The 17,891-nt window shown below is 36.6% G+C and overlaps 3 protein-coding genes and 1 non-coding gene across 4 annotated transcripts; 2 read left to right on the top strand and 2 right to left on the bottom strand.

Moving 5' to 3' along the window:
* Window positions 1-442: 442 nt before the first annotated feature.
* On the bottom strand, window positions 443-514 carry TRNAP-AGG (transfer RNA proline (anticodon AGG)). Its single transcript has one exon. It is a non-coding gene; the product is annotated as a tRNA-Pro (tRNA).
* Window positions 515-616: 102 nt separating this feature from the next.
* Window positions 617-3,568, top strand: LOC124832364 (PRP38 family protein). Its single transcript, XM_047306554.2, has 5 exons — window positions 617-1,114; window positions 1,210-1,300; window positions 1,410-1,539; window positions 1,655-1,725; window positions 2,853-3,568. The coding sequence occupies exons 1-5, from the start codon at window positions 703-705 to the stop codon at window positions 3,313-3,315; spliced, it is 1,167 nt and encodes a 388-aa protein (XP_047162510.1). The 5' UTR covers window positions 617-702; the 3' UTR covers window positions 3,316-3,568.
* A 139-nt stretch (window positions 3,569-3,707) lies between these two features.
* LOC148194503 (uncharacterized) lies at window positions 3,708-4,943 on the bottom strand. The gene has a single exon (XM_088097325.1). It carries the CDS (start codon window positions 4,768-4,770, stop codon window positions 4,060-4,062), a length of 711 nt encoding a protein of 236 aa, XP_087953451.1. The 5' UTR covers window positions 4,771-4,943; the 3' UTR covers window positions 3,708-4,059.
* A 5,111-nt stretch (window positions 4,944-10,054) lies between these two features.
* On the top strand, window positions 10,055-12,985 carry LOC124843088 (single-stranded DNA-binding protein, mitochondrial). The gene is made up of 6 exons (XM_088096052.1): window positions 10,055-10,175; window positions 10,449-10,648; window positions 11,023-11,228; window positions 11,306-11,406; window positions 11,985-12,044; window positions 12,797-12,985. Exons 1-6 carry the CDS (start codon window positions 10,109-10,111, stop codon window positions 12,811-12,813), a joined length of 651 nt encoding a protein of 216 aa, XP_087952178.1. The 5' UTR covers window positions 10,055-10,108; the 3' UTR covers window positions 12,814-12,985.
* Window positions 12,986-17,891: the final 4,906 nt, after the last annotated feature.

Below are 17,891 nucleotides of genomic sequence, written 5' to 3'. Positions count from 1 at the left end.
TTTGTCCCACAAATGATTTTATTTCATATTGAGACAATTGGAGTGACTTATTACTTTACTTCGATGTATTGGACTTTTTGTCGTCGACATGAAAACGTAATGGTCCGTTATTATTGATCTTGATTAAATTTTAGGTATATTTTATTAATGAATTAACAAATATAATTTTTCATTAACCATGATAGAAAAACATAATTATGATAAATCTTATTTATTAATTCATTATTATAGTACAAATATTTTTATTTATAATTACTTAAACCACGTGATAAGAACAGTTCTTTAAGTAGAGAATTTTAATTTATTTATTTGCAATAAAATATGTTGTTTTAATACATTTTAATATTTAACAAAATGGGAAGCCTCAATATTTTATAAATTAATAAGGCATTCGCTAATTATTAAAAAGATAAAGCGAAAACATCAATAAAAACCAAAAAGAGGGGCATTCCGAGAATTGAACTCGGGACCTCTCGCACCCTAAGCGAGAATCATACCACTAGACCAAATGCCCTTCGTTGATTATGTCTTGGTATTTTATAATATAAAATATAGAAGACACTATCTTAAAGTACAAATTAATTATAAAAATATACTCCTCCGTGCCATCAATCTTTCTTAGTCCTGGACCTGATCCTGAAAAGGGTTAGGGTTAGGGTTTGTGCTATTGAATTCCAGGGACGGTGCATTTCTGCTTAATCGATGGCGAATCGCACGGATCCTGCAGCGAAGAGTATAAGAGGGACGAACCCTCAGAACCTAGTGGAGAAGATTCTCCGGTCGAAGATCTATCAGAACACGTACTGGAAGGAGCAATGTTTCGGGTTAACGGCGGAGACGTTGGTGGACAAGGCCATGGAGCTGGACCATCTCGGCGGAACTTACGGGGGAAACCGTAAACCTACGCCTTTCATGTGCCTCGTCATGAAGATGCTCCAGATTCAGCCAGAGAAAGAAATCGTCATCGAGTTCATCAAGAACGAGGATTACAAATACGTTAGGATACTCGGCGCGTTTTACTTGCGTCTCACTGGCTCAGACATTGACGTCTACCGCTACCTCGAACCCTTGTACAATGACTATCGCAAACTCCGGCGAAAGTTAACTGATGGGCGTGGGTTTCATTTCAATTTTCGCTCGTTTATTCTCTGTTGATTTTATCAATAACTAGCTTCCTTGTTAAACTAATTTGTTAACCTTGGTCTGCAGAGTTTTCATTGACGCATGTGGATGAGGTCATCGATGAACTTCTCACAAAAGATTATTCCTGTGATATTGCTTTGCCTCGCGTCAAGAAAAGGTATCTTCTGGGCTTTTCTTTCTCTTTTAGAACGTTTCTACACTTTATTTACTATTAAGCTTTTTTTGCGGTGTTAAGATTTTTAGTTCTGGTCTTCTGTTTGCTACAGATGGACTCTTGAATCTTTGAATTCATTGGAACCTAGACGAAGCGCACTTGAAGAAGATTTTGAGGAGGAAGAAGAGAAAGAGGATAATGAGCAGCCTGTTGACGAGATTGAAGATAGAGCCTATGAGAAGGTACTTTCCTTACTTTTTTTCTCAATCATGAGATATATTCTTACTCTTAATTTTTTAATATTAAATAAATGTAAGTAGTTACTATGTTTTGATATAATTATTGAATGATTTGTAGGATTATTATCGTGGGCGAAGCCCAACAAGGGAAAGAGACAGGGACAGAAGGCGTGATAGTCATAGATACAGGTACTGTTCTGTCTTTCCAACTTTATTGCGTTGATTAACGTAGATGTTTGTCTTATCAAGGAAAAGCTTTTCTGGTACCTTCAATTTGCATTTTGTTTTTTCATCAACTTCTTCGGTAGTGTTGAGCGTATCTGGGCTACTGGGTCTAAAGACTCGAATCAATTAATTTTTTCTTAAATACGTGACTCTAGGAAATCCTTGAACTTTTTTACAACGAAGGAATACATTATGCTGGAAGCGGTTTTTGAATTTGTGCAAGGTTACACTTCTATTTCCACTCTGGCATTCAGAGCTATCTGTGGTGTACAACTGCTTCCTAAAGTAAGATTCAATGATCCTGCCAGGTTTCTCTGCATTGACAGTGTGCAGTGAGAAGTATGATGGGTCAAACAGTCATGTTACATGGGTTGATGGTTCTCCACACATATTATCTTAGACATTGAAGAGTTTAGTTTACTCTTAAATGTTTATTGACATCTTTTCATTTTTAACTGAAAAAATATATAGTTCTTTTTATTGTCAAATTTGTTATTACAGCTACTCGTTTCCACACCTTTGATATGTTATCCCCATATGCTTGGCCTTTTTTCTAAATTACTATTAAATATAAGAGAAACCTTTGGAGAGAGCATCAGCTGAAGCTCTATCGTTGCTCCATCAACCTTTGAGCTTCATGAAAATGTCACGGGTTAATCTGTCTTTGTGTTCAGCATGTTAGTTTGGTATCCCAATCCCATCCATCCATATAGGAATGAACTATTTGAAACTGAACTGCGTGCAAGTTTTTGTTGTGGAAGCATTATGTTATGAGGTGATAATTTTACCTTGTCATTTTAAGAACTAATGACGTGCGCATTCATTTGAGTGGTGGTGGTTTAATTGCTGCTCGTAGTTGAAGCACGGGTTACTAGACATTTTGGTTTATTCACGGTCTTAGGTTCTTAATGCCAATTTTACACAGATCATTAAAGTGCATTATGTTGGTATCTGATATCGGTTTCCTCTTGCTGTTCATGTAACGAAGTACTGAATTTTCAATAAGTATAAACTGGACGTGTTTTGTCATTTTGTGATTCTTGGCTCATCGAAAGATCACGTTTTGATTGGTTTTGGATGTTATTTCATAGGGACCGTGACTATGACAGAGACTATGATAGAGATTATGAACGAGAGCATGATCGGGAGCGGGGACGCGGCAGAGATAGAGACAGGGACAGAGACAGGGAGAGAGACAGGGATCGATATCGTCTGAGGGATGAAAAAGATTATGGTCGTGAGAGAGAAGGTAGGGAGCGGGAGAGGAGAGAGAGGGATCGTGACCGTGGAAGGCGAAGGAGCCACTCGAGGAGTCGAAGTAGGAGTAGGGATCGCAAGGAACATGATGGTGGTGACTACAGAAAGAGACATGCTAGAAGTAGTGTAAGCCCTAGAAGACACGGAGATGGACTTGAGGATGGTGAGCCAAAAAAGAAGAAGGAGAAAAAAGAAAAGAAAGAAAAGAAGGATGATGGCACTGATCACCCAGATCCTGAGATTGCAGAAGCGAATAAGCTCCGAGCAGCCCTGGGTTTGAAACCGCTGAAGGTCTGATCTGGGCAGTGTGATATATATATTTAGTTGGGTTTGTTGTAAGCACTAAAGATCCAAAAGCAAAAGGAAATGCCATGTTACCAGGTGGCTAGATGCTGCTTGCTTTCTGTGTATATCCCTGAGTCGCAGTTATCGAGTCAAAAGGACAAGTTTGCTATGTACGTGTGTTTGTGTTGCTGCGCCAGCTCGAACTTATACATGTCCATAGTCTTGTTTTGATTGTTTTTATTTTAATGAGACCACCATATCCAGAGCCTCCGGTATGAAATTTTCACTACAGAAACTCTTAGCAGTCTTGTCTCAATCATATTTATAGGTTGAATATCGCTAGCATTCATTTGAGGATTTTGGGGGAAATTTTAAATTTCGGGTGATTTATAAGAAAACATGAAATAAAGAATTTTATTTGCCCATTGGAATTGCAATGGAAAAATTTCTATTTAAATTCTAACTCCCTACCTAAGTTGTTACATGCATGGCTTCAGTGTACAGCTAAAAAATGGCATGGCTCGTTATTGACGAAGTGAAAAATGTAACGATTCTTTACACAAGAGAAAGAAAGAGAAGGATAAGATTGCGCTAACGAGTGGAGAACCGATTACCAGGTACAAAAGAATACATTCTAAAGGCCAAAATACGAAATTTTGTTAACGATATTGACGAATAAAAGGAAAATAATACACGATATATCTCTAAAGATTAGTTGAAAGGAAAAAGAGAGAAAAACAATCCAAACCACGGGGATCAGTGATGGCGTTGTGCCCTTGTCCAGGAACTACTATATATCTCTTTGTAACCTGGCGAACTCAACGGCCTGCATCTCCCTCCCATCAGAATCCTCTTCTTGCATAGTTCTCTATCTTCATCTTCATCATCCTCGGCTTCTTGTTCAAACTGCTTTGTCGCTTTCTTTTTAACCTGAAACTTTGTCAACTTCAGCTTGAGGCGAAAGAGCAGTATTTTGGAGGGAATCCTAAACAAGTGGCGTAAGCTTAGTTTCCTCCTCACTTGCCTGAACCTGATAACATCATTGTTATCACCATCCTCATTACTGCTAAACCCAGCCCTAGTGAAATTGTTCCATCCTTTCTTCTTATATAGAAAACTCAACAAAGGAAGCTTCATTTTCACATCTTCCCTATCCTTGCTGTTCAGCCTTACTTCACCAGATCGATCAGTCTCCTCCAGTGCAAGAAGTTGAGAAAATGGAACTTTAACTGGTTCGTCCCCAAATGACACCTTTCCATTTCCTGAGTCACCAAAAAGCTCTTTTTTCTTCACTTTGGAAGCATGCTTGCCAGGTGGTCCCTTGTTTGCAAGCATACAAGAAAATGCCGACCCAACTGATTTTCTTGAGAACCGACTTCCACACATAAACCCTGTACTCCTGTTATCGCTGCCATCAGCACTAGCATTGGCTTTGTCCTTGACAAGAGAGTGAAACTTTCTCTGCATTTTTGTGACCTGGAACGATTGAAGTAGGAGATAGCAGTTACAGGTTGAACCAACCTACCAGAAACATTTTGAGCGTAATATGGAGTTACTGGGTACCAATATTTAACACGAACGTGGGAGCGGGAAAGTTCGTGCAGTGGCCACTCTTTAACCATGCCAGGCTACTTTTTTTTCAAAACACAGGTAATTATTTTTTGGAAAACGGCTTCTTTAACGTGTTTTGACACAGTTACGAGAAGGTCACGTGGCGATTGTCCATTGGCTGATGTTTAAAAAAATAAATTAATATGCAATTGATCAGACAAGAGGAAGAAAAGAATACGAAATTTTATTTCGCGCTTTCGCTTCTTCTTTCTTTTACATTTCGCAGTTTCGCTTTTGTCTAACCTCTCGTGTTCCCTCATCTCTCTCAGTTCTCTTATCTTTCTAGTGTTCAAAGACTAACCTTCTCGCTAAACCCTAAAGACTCACCTTCTCGCTGTACGTCCGTCTTCTGCATTGACGTTTTCTTCTTTCGCGCGAAAGCGTAACCATCTTCTCCAGCATTGATGTTTTCTTCTTTCTCAAACCCTAACAATCTTCTCGACCTTTTTGTTTTTGTTGATGTTATAACTGCAGGTCCAATGGCAGCCCTCTTCTTCGTCTCCCTCCACCATTTTCACTTTGTCTGGAGCATGACTTTCACTCTCACGGATCTTCCTCACAATCGAAAGAAATTTTTCACTCGAGTTGGAACTTATACATGTTTTTTATATACAAAAGATCATGATTATAAATGTTGGGTAATATGTACTGATAATATATTGTATGAATAAAATTTCAATTTTGATCTAGTAACATACGTTCTCTACTAGTCTTGTTCGACCATATATATTGCAACTTTTATTTGGTTATGGGTGTTTGGTACAAAAATCGATTATCTAAGCGACCTTGATAGGCCTTAGGGTTGGTGCCTAAAAAAAAGAATCACATCACACAGGTACCTAAAAAGAGATCAAATTCAATTACGTAAAATGTCTTTGGCTATTTATGTCCCACAACTGGCTCCTACAGCAAAAGTTTTTGTTCAAAACAAGATTTTTGTTCGTGTAATCATTTACAGGGTCCTTGTAATCGATTACAATGGCCAAAAAGACCTCCACATGCTTACCAAGCCATAATTTGAAAGGTCTTTGAGTCTAGATTCCAACAAAACAAGAATCAACTCATTTGGAGTTGGGTGGAGAAAGTTATGAATAAAACAACCAACAAAGATCAGAGTTGGCAGGAATATATAAAACGTTAACTATAAGGAATAAATTGTACCTACTCACTCAGATGTCCAAAAATTACAAATTAGTAGTCATTGTAAAGCTTTTTGAGTCTAGTTTATAATAAAAAAAGAATCACATCATTTAGAGGTCGGTGGGAAAAATTATCATTAAAATAGCCAACAAAGGTCAAAGTTGACAGCATGTTAACTTGGTCATGACATCAACATTGGGTCTTTCCTCCACCAAATACTGCCAAAAACCCAATTTTGAGGCTCTACTCAAACTTAAACATTAAAAAGAACTCTCATTCATACAAGAAACATGAAAAAATATTGTAAATTTTTTTTGGCTACTTATGTGCTCACAGCGGGCTCCTACAGCACAAGTTTTTGTACAAAATCAAATTTTTGTTCGTGTAATCGTTTACAGGGTTCTTGTAATTGATTACAATGCCCAAAAAGTCCTACACTTGATTACCAAGGCATAATTTGAAAGGTCTTTGAGTCTAGATTCCAACAAAACAAGAATCAACTCATTTGGAGTTCGTGGAGAAAGTTATGAGCAAAACAACCAGCAAAGGTCAGAGTTGGCAGGAATATATAAAGCGTTAACTTTAAGGAATAAATTGTACCTACTCAGATGTCCAAAAATTACAAATTAGTAGTCATTGGAAAGCTTTTTGAGTCTAGTTTCTAATAAAAAAGAATCACATCATTTGGAGGTCGGTGGGAAAAGTTATCATTAAAATAGCCAGCTAAGGTCAAAGTTGACACCATGTTAACTTGGTCATGACACCAACATTGGGTCTTTCCTCCACCAAAGACTGCCCAAAACCCACTTTTCAGGCTCTACTCACACTTAAACATTAAAAAGAACTATCATCCATTCAAGAAATATGAAAAAATAACGTAAATTTTTTTTGGCTACTTATGTGCTCACAGCTCGCTCCTACAACACAAGTTTTTGTACAAAACCATAATTTTGTTCGTGTAATCGTTTACAGGGTCCTTGTAATTGATTACAATGCCCAAAAAGGCCTATACGTGATTACCAAGGCATAATTTGAAAGGTCTTTGAGTCTAGATTCCAACAAAACAAGAATCAACTCATTTGGAGTTCGGTGGAGAAAGTTATGAGCAAAACAACCAGCAAAGGTCAGAGTTGGCATAAATATATAAAGAGTTAACTGTAAGGAATAAAGTGTACCTACTCAGATGTCCAAAAATTACAAGTTAGTAGTCATTGGAAATCTTTTTGAGTCTAGTTTCTAATAAAAAAAAGAATCACATCATTTGGAGGTCGGTGGGAAAAGTTATTATTAAAATAGCCAGCAAAGGTCAAAGTTGACAGCATGTTAACTTGGTCATGACACCAACATTGGGTCTGTCCTTCACCAAGGACTGCCCAAAACCCAATTTTTAGGCTCTACTCACACTTAAACATTAAAAAGAACTCTCATACATTCAAGAAATATGAAAAAATTACGTAAAATGTCTTTAGCTACTTATGTGCCCACAGCTGACTTCTGCGGTTCACCTAACTTGGTTCAAAAACATATATGGGCTTTGACCTTTGCTGACTATTTTAATCATAACTTTTCCCACAGACCTCCAAATGATATGATTCTTTTTTTATTAGAAAATAGACTCAAAAATATTTCAAATGACTAATTATTTGTAATTTTTGGACATCTTAGTAGGTATAGTTAATTCCCTAAAGTTAAAGTTGTATATATTCTTACCACCTCTGACCTTTGCTAGTTGTTTTACTTTTAATTTTCTCCACCGAACTTCGAATGAGTTGATTCTTTTTTCATTACAAAATAGACTCAAAAATATTTCCAATGACTACTAATTTGTAATTTTCCCATCTAAACTAAGAAACATGAAACAATAACTTGAAATTAAATTCATTTAAGAAGCTTACAAAAATGTTGTTTTTGGGAAACTAACTGCATCTAGTACAGTGGTCTAAAAATTATGGGTTGATAGTCATTTGAAAGCTCTTTGAGTCTAGATTCGAACAAAACAAGAATCAACTCATTTGAAGTTTTGTGAAGAAAGTTATGAGAAAAACAATAAGCAAAGGTCAGAGTTGACAGGAATGTGTAAAATGTTAACTTTAAGGAATAAACTGCACCTACTCAGGTGTCCAAAAATCACAAATTAGTAGTCATTGGAAAGAGTTTTGAGTCTATTTTCTAATAAAAAAAGAATCACAAAGATGACAAACAACAATACATTGGAAAGAGTTTTGTAATGTTAACTGTGGGAAAAGTTATGATTAAAATAGTCAGCAAAGGTCAAAGTTGACAGCATGTTATCTCCCTCAAATTTTCTTTGATTACTTATGTGTCCACAGCTGGCTCCTGAAGCACAAGTTTTTTTACAAAACCGGATTTTTGTTCGTGTAATTGCTTTCAAGGCTCTTGTAATCGATTACAAGGCACAAAATTGCCTACACTTGTTTCAGGACTTGAACCAACTTGGCCTTCACACCAACATTGGGTCTTTCCTTCACCATGGACGGCCCAAACCTCAATTTTCTTCCTCTAGTCACACTTAAACACTAAAAAAAACTCTCATCCAGTGAAGAATTATGAAAAAATAATGTAAAATGTCTTTGGCTACCTATGTGGCCACAATTGGCTCCTGCAACACAGGTTTTTTGTACAGAACGACAATTTTGTTCGTGTAATCGTTTACAGGCTCATTGTAATCGATTACAAGAGGCAAAATAGGCAACGCATGCCATAGATGCAATGAAAATTGGTGATATCATTATTCATGGATGGTAGTTGGCCACTTTGTTTATTCACATTACAAACAACAATACATCTGACAATGACAATAACAAAGACATTAAAACTTCAATTAACATTAGCAATAACCAACTGAAGTAAAGTTTCATCTTTTATTTCATTAAGAAAATTGGGTACAATAAACTTATTTGTTCATCTATGTACAATTTTGTATTCCTTTCTATAACAATTCAATACAAAATCACTCGTGTTTCGCTATATTTCCTGTGTATGGGGTTTTAAGCGCCTTGTTCTTGTAAGGCTTTCGCGATCCGATCCTCACAAACCTCTGCACACTAGGTTGGTTGTAGTACATGCCTCATGGGCTTACAAAGGCCATGTTCATGTTGGATTCTGCACGAGGCGTACTTTGTACATTTCTCCTTTTATTCTTCTTTTCAAAGCACAAACATACTTTGTTGAAAGAGAATGACGAACGCACAACTGCATCAAAGAGACCAAAATAAGAAAAGGCCAAATCCCAAAAACGAAAAAAAATAAAATTAAACACAACAACGAAAACCCAATGCCAAACCCAAAACAATGAAGAAAATGGATAAACCCATTTACCTTACTCGAACCACCATGGTCAACGGAGAATGCCATTGTGCACAATGAGGAATATGAGAGCGAATGAAATGAAGGACTAAAATGAGGAGAACGAACTTTGGGTTCGTCCCACGCAAATGAGGAGCCAAAGGAAATGAGGAGTCACGAGAGAACGACGAAGAGGAGGCAAAGTTGGAGAATGCCATGGGTTTTACTTAATGAGAAAATGGAAAGAGAATGGTGAACCAAAATGCAGAAACACAATCTGGAGACATAAAGAAATAAGGGTATTTTTTGAAGCATGAAAAAGTTAACCCTCAACCCATTTCGACATCAGATTTTTATTAAAAAAAAGTTGAAACTGACCAATCAAATACTAACACGTGACGTTGTCGAAAGTGTGTTAAAAATTTGTTGTCAAAATATCGACACCCTTACCTTTTTTTCCCCTCAGATATATGGGATTTCTATCTCTACTTTCATCATAAATAAGAGAAGATTTATTTATATTAAATTATTTAATATATTATTGAAGGGGCAAAATGGGAAGGAAGAAAATTTGGCGGTGCAGAAAGAAAAGTATGAGGTGCAGGAAGAAGCTCCTTATGTGAAACCTAATATGTCGGACAGGCCCATATTTAGTGAGCCCAATAGTATAAACCCACAACGTGCTTTACAGTAAGGAGTAATTGGTTAAACCCTTGCAGTAGTTCACCTTAGAAGGTTGTTGCCGGAAATGAATTCAGTGGCGGTGAGACTTGCGAAGCATCTACGAGTCTCTACTCTGACCTCATCTTCCCTCGGTGCGTTTCTTTCTTTCAGTTTTCTTCGTAATCTATAACATAAATAAATGTGGTTCTGCTCTATGTGTATGTGTTTGGTCCAATCGTCTATGGTAGCGCCTCGTTCACGAAATATGTATGCGCTGGTTATATTCTTTTGTTCAAAGGAGAATTTCGTCGAACACGTGCTGGCTAAGATTATATTTCATTGTCGTTGTCATAAGAACATATTACATGCGTGTACATATGAAGATGTGTGATGCTTAGCTTTAGCTTTGTTGGTGAATAAATCAGGTAGTGTGTCGAGAAGCGGAACGTTATGGTACTCGACGTCTCCATCTGGAGGTGAAGATGATCAGCCTTCACATGTTAATGGTGAACCGAAGAACGAAGAGCTAGATGAAGGTTTTGATGATCTTCTTGGTGGAAGGCCCGAACTAGAACTGCAAGGTGTGGATCCCAAAAGGGGTTGGGGGTTTCGGGGTGTGCACAAGGTACTAGATGTTGTTAATTGATGGATTTTTATTGTTAACTTCTCTAGGATGGAATTTTGATTTGTGAACTCAACTTATGACTGAGCAAATGTTTTTGCAATACAAGGATTTAAGAGGGTTGTAGTTTTTATTTATTTATTTATTATCATATCTAGTAGTCTTACAAGTTTGTATGGATTGAATTTATTCTAGACAATGGTCATACTGTCCAATAGAAAGACATCACTACAATGCTTGAGACTTTAGTTAGAAGAAAGTTTAGAGAACAAGATTTACGTTTTCTGATTATCTTAAGCTTAAAATGACAATTTATGTAATATTTGCATGTTGCACCGGACAAATAATTTGACCAACGTGGTAGTCATTTTAAGCAGGCAATTATTTGTGGCAAAGTTGGCCAGGCCCCTGTACAGAAGATATTGAGGAATGGTAGAAATGTAACCATCTTTACAGTGGGAACAGGGGGCTTATTTGATCAGAGAATTGGATCAAAGGATTTGCCAAAGCCTGCCCAATGGCATCGGATTGCTGTGCATAATGATATGCTTGGGGCCTATGCAGTACAGAAACTCTTTAAAAAGTAAGTGTTTTGTAGGAAAGAATATTTTATTTTAATTGTGTAAATGTTCCAGACTCATTCTTGAAGTTTTAATGCAGCTCTTCAGTCTATATTGAAGGTGACATTGAGACTAGAGTTTATAATGATAGCATCAATGGTGATGTTAAAAGCATTCCAGAGATATGTGTTCGCCGTGATGGTATGGCGACTTACATAATTTTTTTTTCTCATAGATTGTCTGAAAGACAAACAGACATTAATAAGTTCTTTCTTGTGGATATTGGACATTATATAGGTTTCTTTTATGTTACTCTAATGCCTCCTACTAGGTTAGAAACGTTGGCAACATTAATTTGTGCATTAGCTTGCTTCTACCTTCACAAGGGGGTTTTTTTGTCTTGGGGAAAAGGTGGTTACTATCTAAAAGTTTAAGCGAACCCAATTTGGACGGCTCCTTGTCATCAATGTTAGCCTAATCATTGTAGGAACCATTGTTCCCTTATCTTCAACTTTAAGCTTATTTAATTTGTTGACAACATGCTTTGTTGCAATTTTCTGCAATAGAACTTCTGTTTTAAGAGCACAAGTATGTTTTCTTTGCATGGAAAGGAAGATTTTATCTTTGTTTAAAAGGAGACAGCGGGCAGTGCATTATCTTTTTACTTTTAGCGATGGAGGATTCTAAACTCACTGAAATTGATTTTATCGTTTTTATTTTTCAATTAATTATTCAAACTTCTTGTTGGCATATTGTCACTTCCTATGTTATCTCTTTAGGGAGAATTCGCCTCATCAAGAGTGGAGAGAGCATCGACAAAACTTCCTTGGATGAATTGCGTAAGTTCTTTTAACTATAGTTGCAAATAATGACATGTTGGAAATAGTTGTGTCTACACAATTGGTAACCATTTTCAGAAGTTAATTACGTGGGTTATGACTAGGGTAAATGAGTTGAGCTGTTAGTCAACTATTCGAGTTCAACTTGTTGAATGCTCAATGAAGCATTGTTTGGTTTTTTAATGAAATAAACCATCTTAAGCTTGAGATTGAATTCAATTATTAGAATGAGTCAGATCTATCTTTGCAAACTCGACATTGACAACATGTGTGAATAATTTGTTTATTTAAATTGATGGAGATAGCCTTTATTATTTATATATTCATTATGGAAATCGGGTCAATTTTGTTGAGCATTAGTTTTTGCATGTTTGGAATTTTTTATATAGGGTATTATGAAGAATGTACTAGTCTATAATATGTTTGAATTGCATGCTAAATTTTGAGCATATGTTTCTATTTGTAGATTATCATCTAATATTTAACACCTTTACTAATACTAAATTGATGAAGTTGTAAAATAATTTAAGAAAAAATTCATGAAAAAAATCAGTTGTAAATAATCCATGAGAGGCAATTTCGAACTTTATTTCAAACTAGACTAACCATTTTTCTTTTTCACAAGCCAAACTTGAACTAAAAGTAACTAGGCTTGAATTGGTTTATTTACATGACGTTGCTTTTAACTTTAAGATCGAAGTGTGTTTATTGACTGATGTTTATACCTGACAATAATAAATTTATGCTGGCAGGTGAAGGGTTGTTTTAGAGGAAATCTGACCATCTGGCGGAAGCATCTACTTCTGTAAAAATCTTAGGCTTCTGAAGCACCATTTCTAATGAATAATGAATGCTTTGGTTGGATTTAATTTTTTCCAATATATTCTTTAGCATTCTGAATTTTCCCATGGTTATTTATGGAAGAGGTGTAGAAGAACTTATTTTTTGTGGCCACTATTTGTGACGTCCCAAAATATATATATCAAGCATATATAATAAAGACGTCATCACTTATTAATATAGGAAAGCAGTCAAGAGTAATTTAAGGATTACAATCATCCTTAGAATAGCATGGAATTGAAAACTTAGAGTATTAGGATTTTCTCCCTAGAAATTACATAGAATTTAAAGCTTTAAACGTACAAAAGTTCATCAAAGCTAACTAATAAAAGCTAGTGAATCTAAGCTGCAGCATTGCCTTCCCCATCAAGTACTGGTTCCAACGTATCCTCCTTGCCATCTGCTCCCGTATAACGAATTATACGATCATCGCACATATCCAAACACAAACAAACACAAACAAGTAGGGTAAGCTAACATGCAACCAATCATTTATGAAACATGCATGCAAACCTCATATAATAATTATGTCATACATACTCATACCATCATACAACAATCACATCATACATACTCATCCATTACTTTGATACACATGGTAAAATGACATCACAAGACTTGTTACTTTATAACCCGACTCGTCCGGACTAGAATGATTACCGAGCTATGGCGGGTCTTGCACTCGTGGTGGCTTTATGAAACTTGGCACTACCGCCTTATGGAACTTGGCACTACCGCCTTATGGAACTTGGCACTACCGCCTTATGGAACTTGGGCACTACCGCCCGGCCACAGTCACGAGGTTAATCCGTTATCACTCACCTTGGATCATATGGAAGCACCCAAGACTAGGACCTCCTGCTACTCCTCACCACATGGTTCAATCCTCTCTATATGAGAAGAAAGACCATTGGAGTTTCAGGATGACCCCCAAAACTGAGCTACCATGCAATCATTCTATACACCCCCAAATCACCACCATGTATCCTCTCCTTGAGGATCATGGAATTACGTTCATGAATCATACTATTACCTTGAAACTTAACCCAAGACATGAATAACCATATACCATCATATTATCACAGTGAATCTAACATATCTCATACATTCACATACTTTCCACATAAATAACATCATTATAGTTCACAATCATGTTCAGATGCATAAATTCAAATGTAATAAAATCCAATCATTTCAGAAATCATACAAACTGAATATATTCCAACAAGATATATTACACAATAATTTAACAATACATAATCTGTTCAATAGGATTTAAGTTAAAAACTTGTCGAGTAGACTTCCAGGAAAGAGAGGTGCGTCACAATGGACAACTTAAGTACCAAGTCTTTCCTTAGCCAAAGTGTTCCTCAACTAGTTTTTAACAAATTTCTTATTTACAGATTCAAAATAACAGCATACAATATTTACACCGAATTTCAACATAGATAAACATACAGTAAGCATTAACAGTATTTACACAGAATTTCAAGATATGAATAGTAATAAAACAATACTAAATCATAATATAAAAGCATAGAAATACTAAATCATAATATAAAAACATAGAAAAGTTAGCTCCCCTACCTCTATTCCAGACGTCTCTTGCTCTGAATTTATTTCTCCGAAACCTTTCAGAACCTCTACCCTTCTTGCAACTAAAAATTTCTCTCTAACTTTCTCTCACTTGATTTCTCTTCTCTTGGTGCAAAATACCCTTCCCTCCCATGGCTATTTATAGTAAAAAAAAATTTACTATTCATTAATATTTTAATATTATTTATTATTTTAATATTATTTAAAAATAATATTTCAATCATTTTCTCACCAAATCTGATCCTAATTTCTACCTACTACTTTCTTCCATGCTAAGGAATCCAAATGCTGAAAATTTATTTTTACTATTCACTTTTTACTATTTACTATTTACTTTTTACTATTTACTATTTACTTTTTACTATTCAATTTAAAAAATTTACTAAATAAGTTACCAAAAATTTGAACCTCTCCTTCTAAAATTACTATAATTTTATATCCAAAATTTACATTTTTCTATCCATTAAAATTATTATTACTAATAAAATACTAAAATTTACTACTATAATTATTTTCTTTTTCATGGGTCTTACATTCTCCCCAACAACAAAAATTTTCGTCCTCGAAAATTCAATACATCAAGAAAATAGTTGAGGGTATAATTGCTTCATTTCTTCTTCTAACTCCCATGTAGAGTCACCTGTTCTCCTATCCCAAACTACCTTGACTAGTTTGACAGTTCTCCCTCTAAGTTGTTTGTTTTGGCTCTCTTCAATCCTTACGGGTTGCACTTCTACTGACAAATCCTCTCTGACTTGCACATTTTCAACTTCAAGTACATGAGAAGAATCAGACACGTATTTTCTCAGCTGAGATACATGGAACACCGGATGCAAGTTTGCTAACTGGGGTGGCATGGCTATCTCATAAGCTACCGGTCCTATACGTCGTAGGATCTGATAGGGACCAAGGTACTTAGGAGACAACTTCCTAGCCCGAATTGCTCTCCCTACACCGGTAGTTGGAGTCACTCGGAGAAACACATGGTCCCCAGCTACAAACTCTAACGGCCTGCGCCTCTGATCGGCATATGACTTCTGCCTGTTTTGAGATGCTCGCATCCTTGCCTGTATAAGCTTCACTTTCTCTGTAGTCTGTTGAACTATCTCTGGTCCCGTTAACACATACTCTCCTTCCTGAAACCAACACAAAGGTGTTCTACAACGTCTACCATACAGGGCTTCAAACGGAGCCATACCGATACTGGCCTGATAGCTGTTATTATAAGTGAACTCAACCAGTGGTAATATCTCATCCCATACTCCTAGGTGGTCCAAAATACAAGTCCTCAGCAAATCTTCGAGCGATTGGATTGTCCGCTCAGACTGCCCATCAGTTTGGGGATGATAAGCCGAGCTCATCTGAAGTCTGCTTCCCATCTCACTCTGAAGGGTTTGCCAAAACCTGGATGTGAACCTCGGGTCTCTATCTGATACAATACTCGAAGGCACTCCATGCAACCTCACTATCTCCTTAACATATAGTTGTGCCAACTTTGTCATAGACATTCTCAAATCAATTGCCAAGAAGTGAGCACTCTTGGTCAATCGGTCCACTATTACCCATATTGCGTCATGTTTTCGAATAGTGCGTGGCAAATGGGTAACAAAGTCCATCGCGATGCTATCCCATTTCCACTCGGGAATCTCCAACGGTTGCAACAAACCTCCAGGTCTTTGATGTTCCACTTTTGCCTTTTGACAAGTCAAGCAAGAAGCCACAAATTGTGCCACGTCCCTCTTCATACCCGACCACCAGGAGGACTTCTTGAGGTCTTGGTACATCTTTGTCATGCCTGGATGCATGCTAAAACGGCTTTTGTGACCTTCTTCCATGATTAACTTCTTCAATCCTGAGCTGCTAGGAATACAGACTCTGCCTTTAAATCTCAAAACACCGTCGACCCCCAAGGCAAAATCTTTACCTTGTTCAGTTCCAATCAAACTAGCTGACGTCTGAAGTTCAATATCCTTCGACTGCTCTTCTTTAACACACTTCAACAAGTCATTGGATACCACCAAATTATTGCATCTGATGCTGTCAGCTTCAAATTCTACTTGCAACCGCAAATCTCTGAAGCTTGCTACCAGCTCTAATTCTCTTATCATCAATGAGGAAATATGCACTGCCTTTCTGCTCAATGCATCTGCCACTACATTGGCTTTCCCAGGATGGTATAAAAGATCAAAGTCATAATCCTTAAGGAACTCCATCCATCTCCTTTGCCTCATGTTAAGCTCTTTCTGATCAAAGAGATATCGCAGGCTCTTATGATCACTGAACACCTGAAATTGCGCACCATACAGGTAGTGTCTCCAAATCTTTAAAGCAAATACTACAGCCGCTAATTCCAAGTCATGAGTGGGGTAATTCTTCTCATGAACCTTGAGTTGTCTTGACGCATACGCCACTACCCTCTTCTCCTGCATCAGCACACACCCTAATCCCTTATGAGAGGCATCACAGAAAACCTCAAAAGGTTTACCACTTTGTCTGGAGCATGACTTTCACTCTCACGGATCTTCCTCACAATCGAAAGAAATTTTTCACTCGAGTTGGAACTTATACATGTTTTTTATATACAAAAGATCATGATTATAAATGTTGGGTAATATGTACTGATAATATATTGTATGAATAAAATTTCAATTTTGATCTAGTAACATACGTTCTCTACTAGTCTTGTTCGACCATATATATTGAAACTTTTATTTGGTTATGGGTGTTTGGTACAAAAATCGATTATCTAAGCGACCTTGATAGGCCTTAGGGTTGGTGCCTAAAAAAAAGAATCACATCACACAGGTGCCTAAAAAGAGATCAAATTCAATTACGTAAAATGTCTTTGGCTATTTATGTCCCACAACTGGCTCCTACAGCAAAAGTTTTTGTTCAAAACAAGATTTTTGTTCGTGTAATCATTTACAGGGTCCTTGTAATCGATTACAATGGCCAAAAAGACCTCCACATGCTTACCAAGCCATAATTTGAAAGGTCTTTGAGTCTAGATTCCAACAAAACAAGAATCAACTCATTTGGAATTGGGTGGAGAAAGTTATGAATAAAACAACCAACAAAGGTCAGAGTTGGCAGGAATATATAAAACGTTAACTGTAAGGAATAAACTGTACCTACTCACTCAGATGTCCAAAAATTACAAATTAGTAGTCATTAGAAAGCTTTTTGAGTCTAGTTTATAATAAAAAAAGAATCACATCATTTAGAGGTCGGTGGGAAAAATTATCATTAAAATAGCCAACAAAGGTCAAAGTTGACAGCATGTTAACTTGGTCATGACATCAACATTGGGTCTTTCCTCCACCAAATACTGCAAAAACCCAATTTTCAGGCTCTACTCAAACTTAAACATTAAAAAGAACTCTCATTCATACAAGAAACATGAAAAAATAT

This window comes from Vigna umbellata, chromosome 8 (assembly GCF_029865625.1).
Source record: "Vigna umbellata cultivar VRB3 chromosome 8, Vumbellata_1.0, whole genome shotgun sequence".
Classification (NCBI taxonomy): Eukaryota; Viridiplantae; Streptophyta; class Magnoliopsida; order Fabales; family Fabaceae; genus Vigna; species Vigna umbellata.
This window is presented reverse-complemented; position numbering and strand designations above follow the sequence as displayed.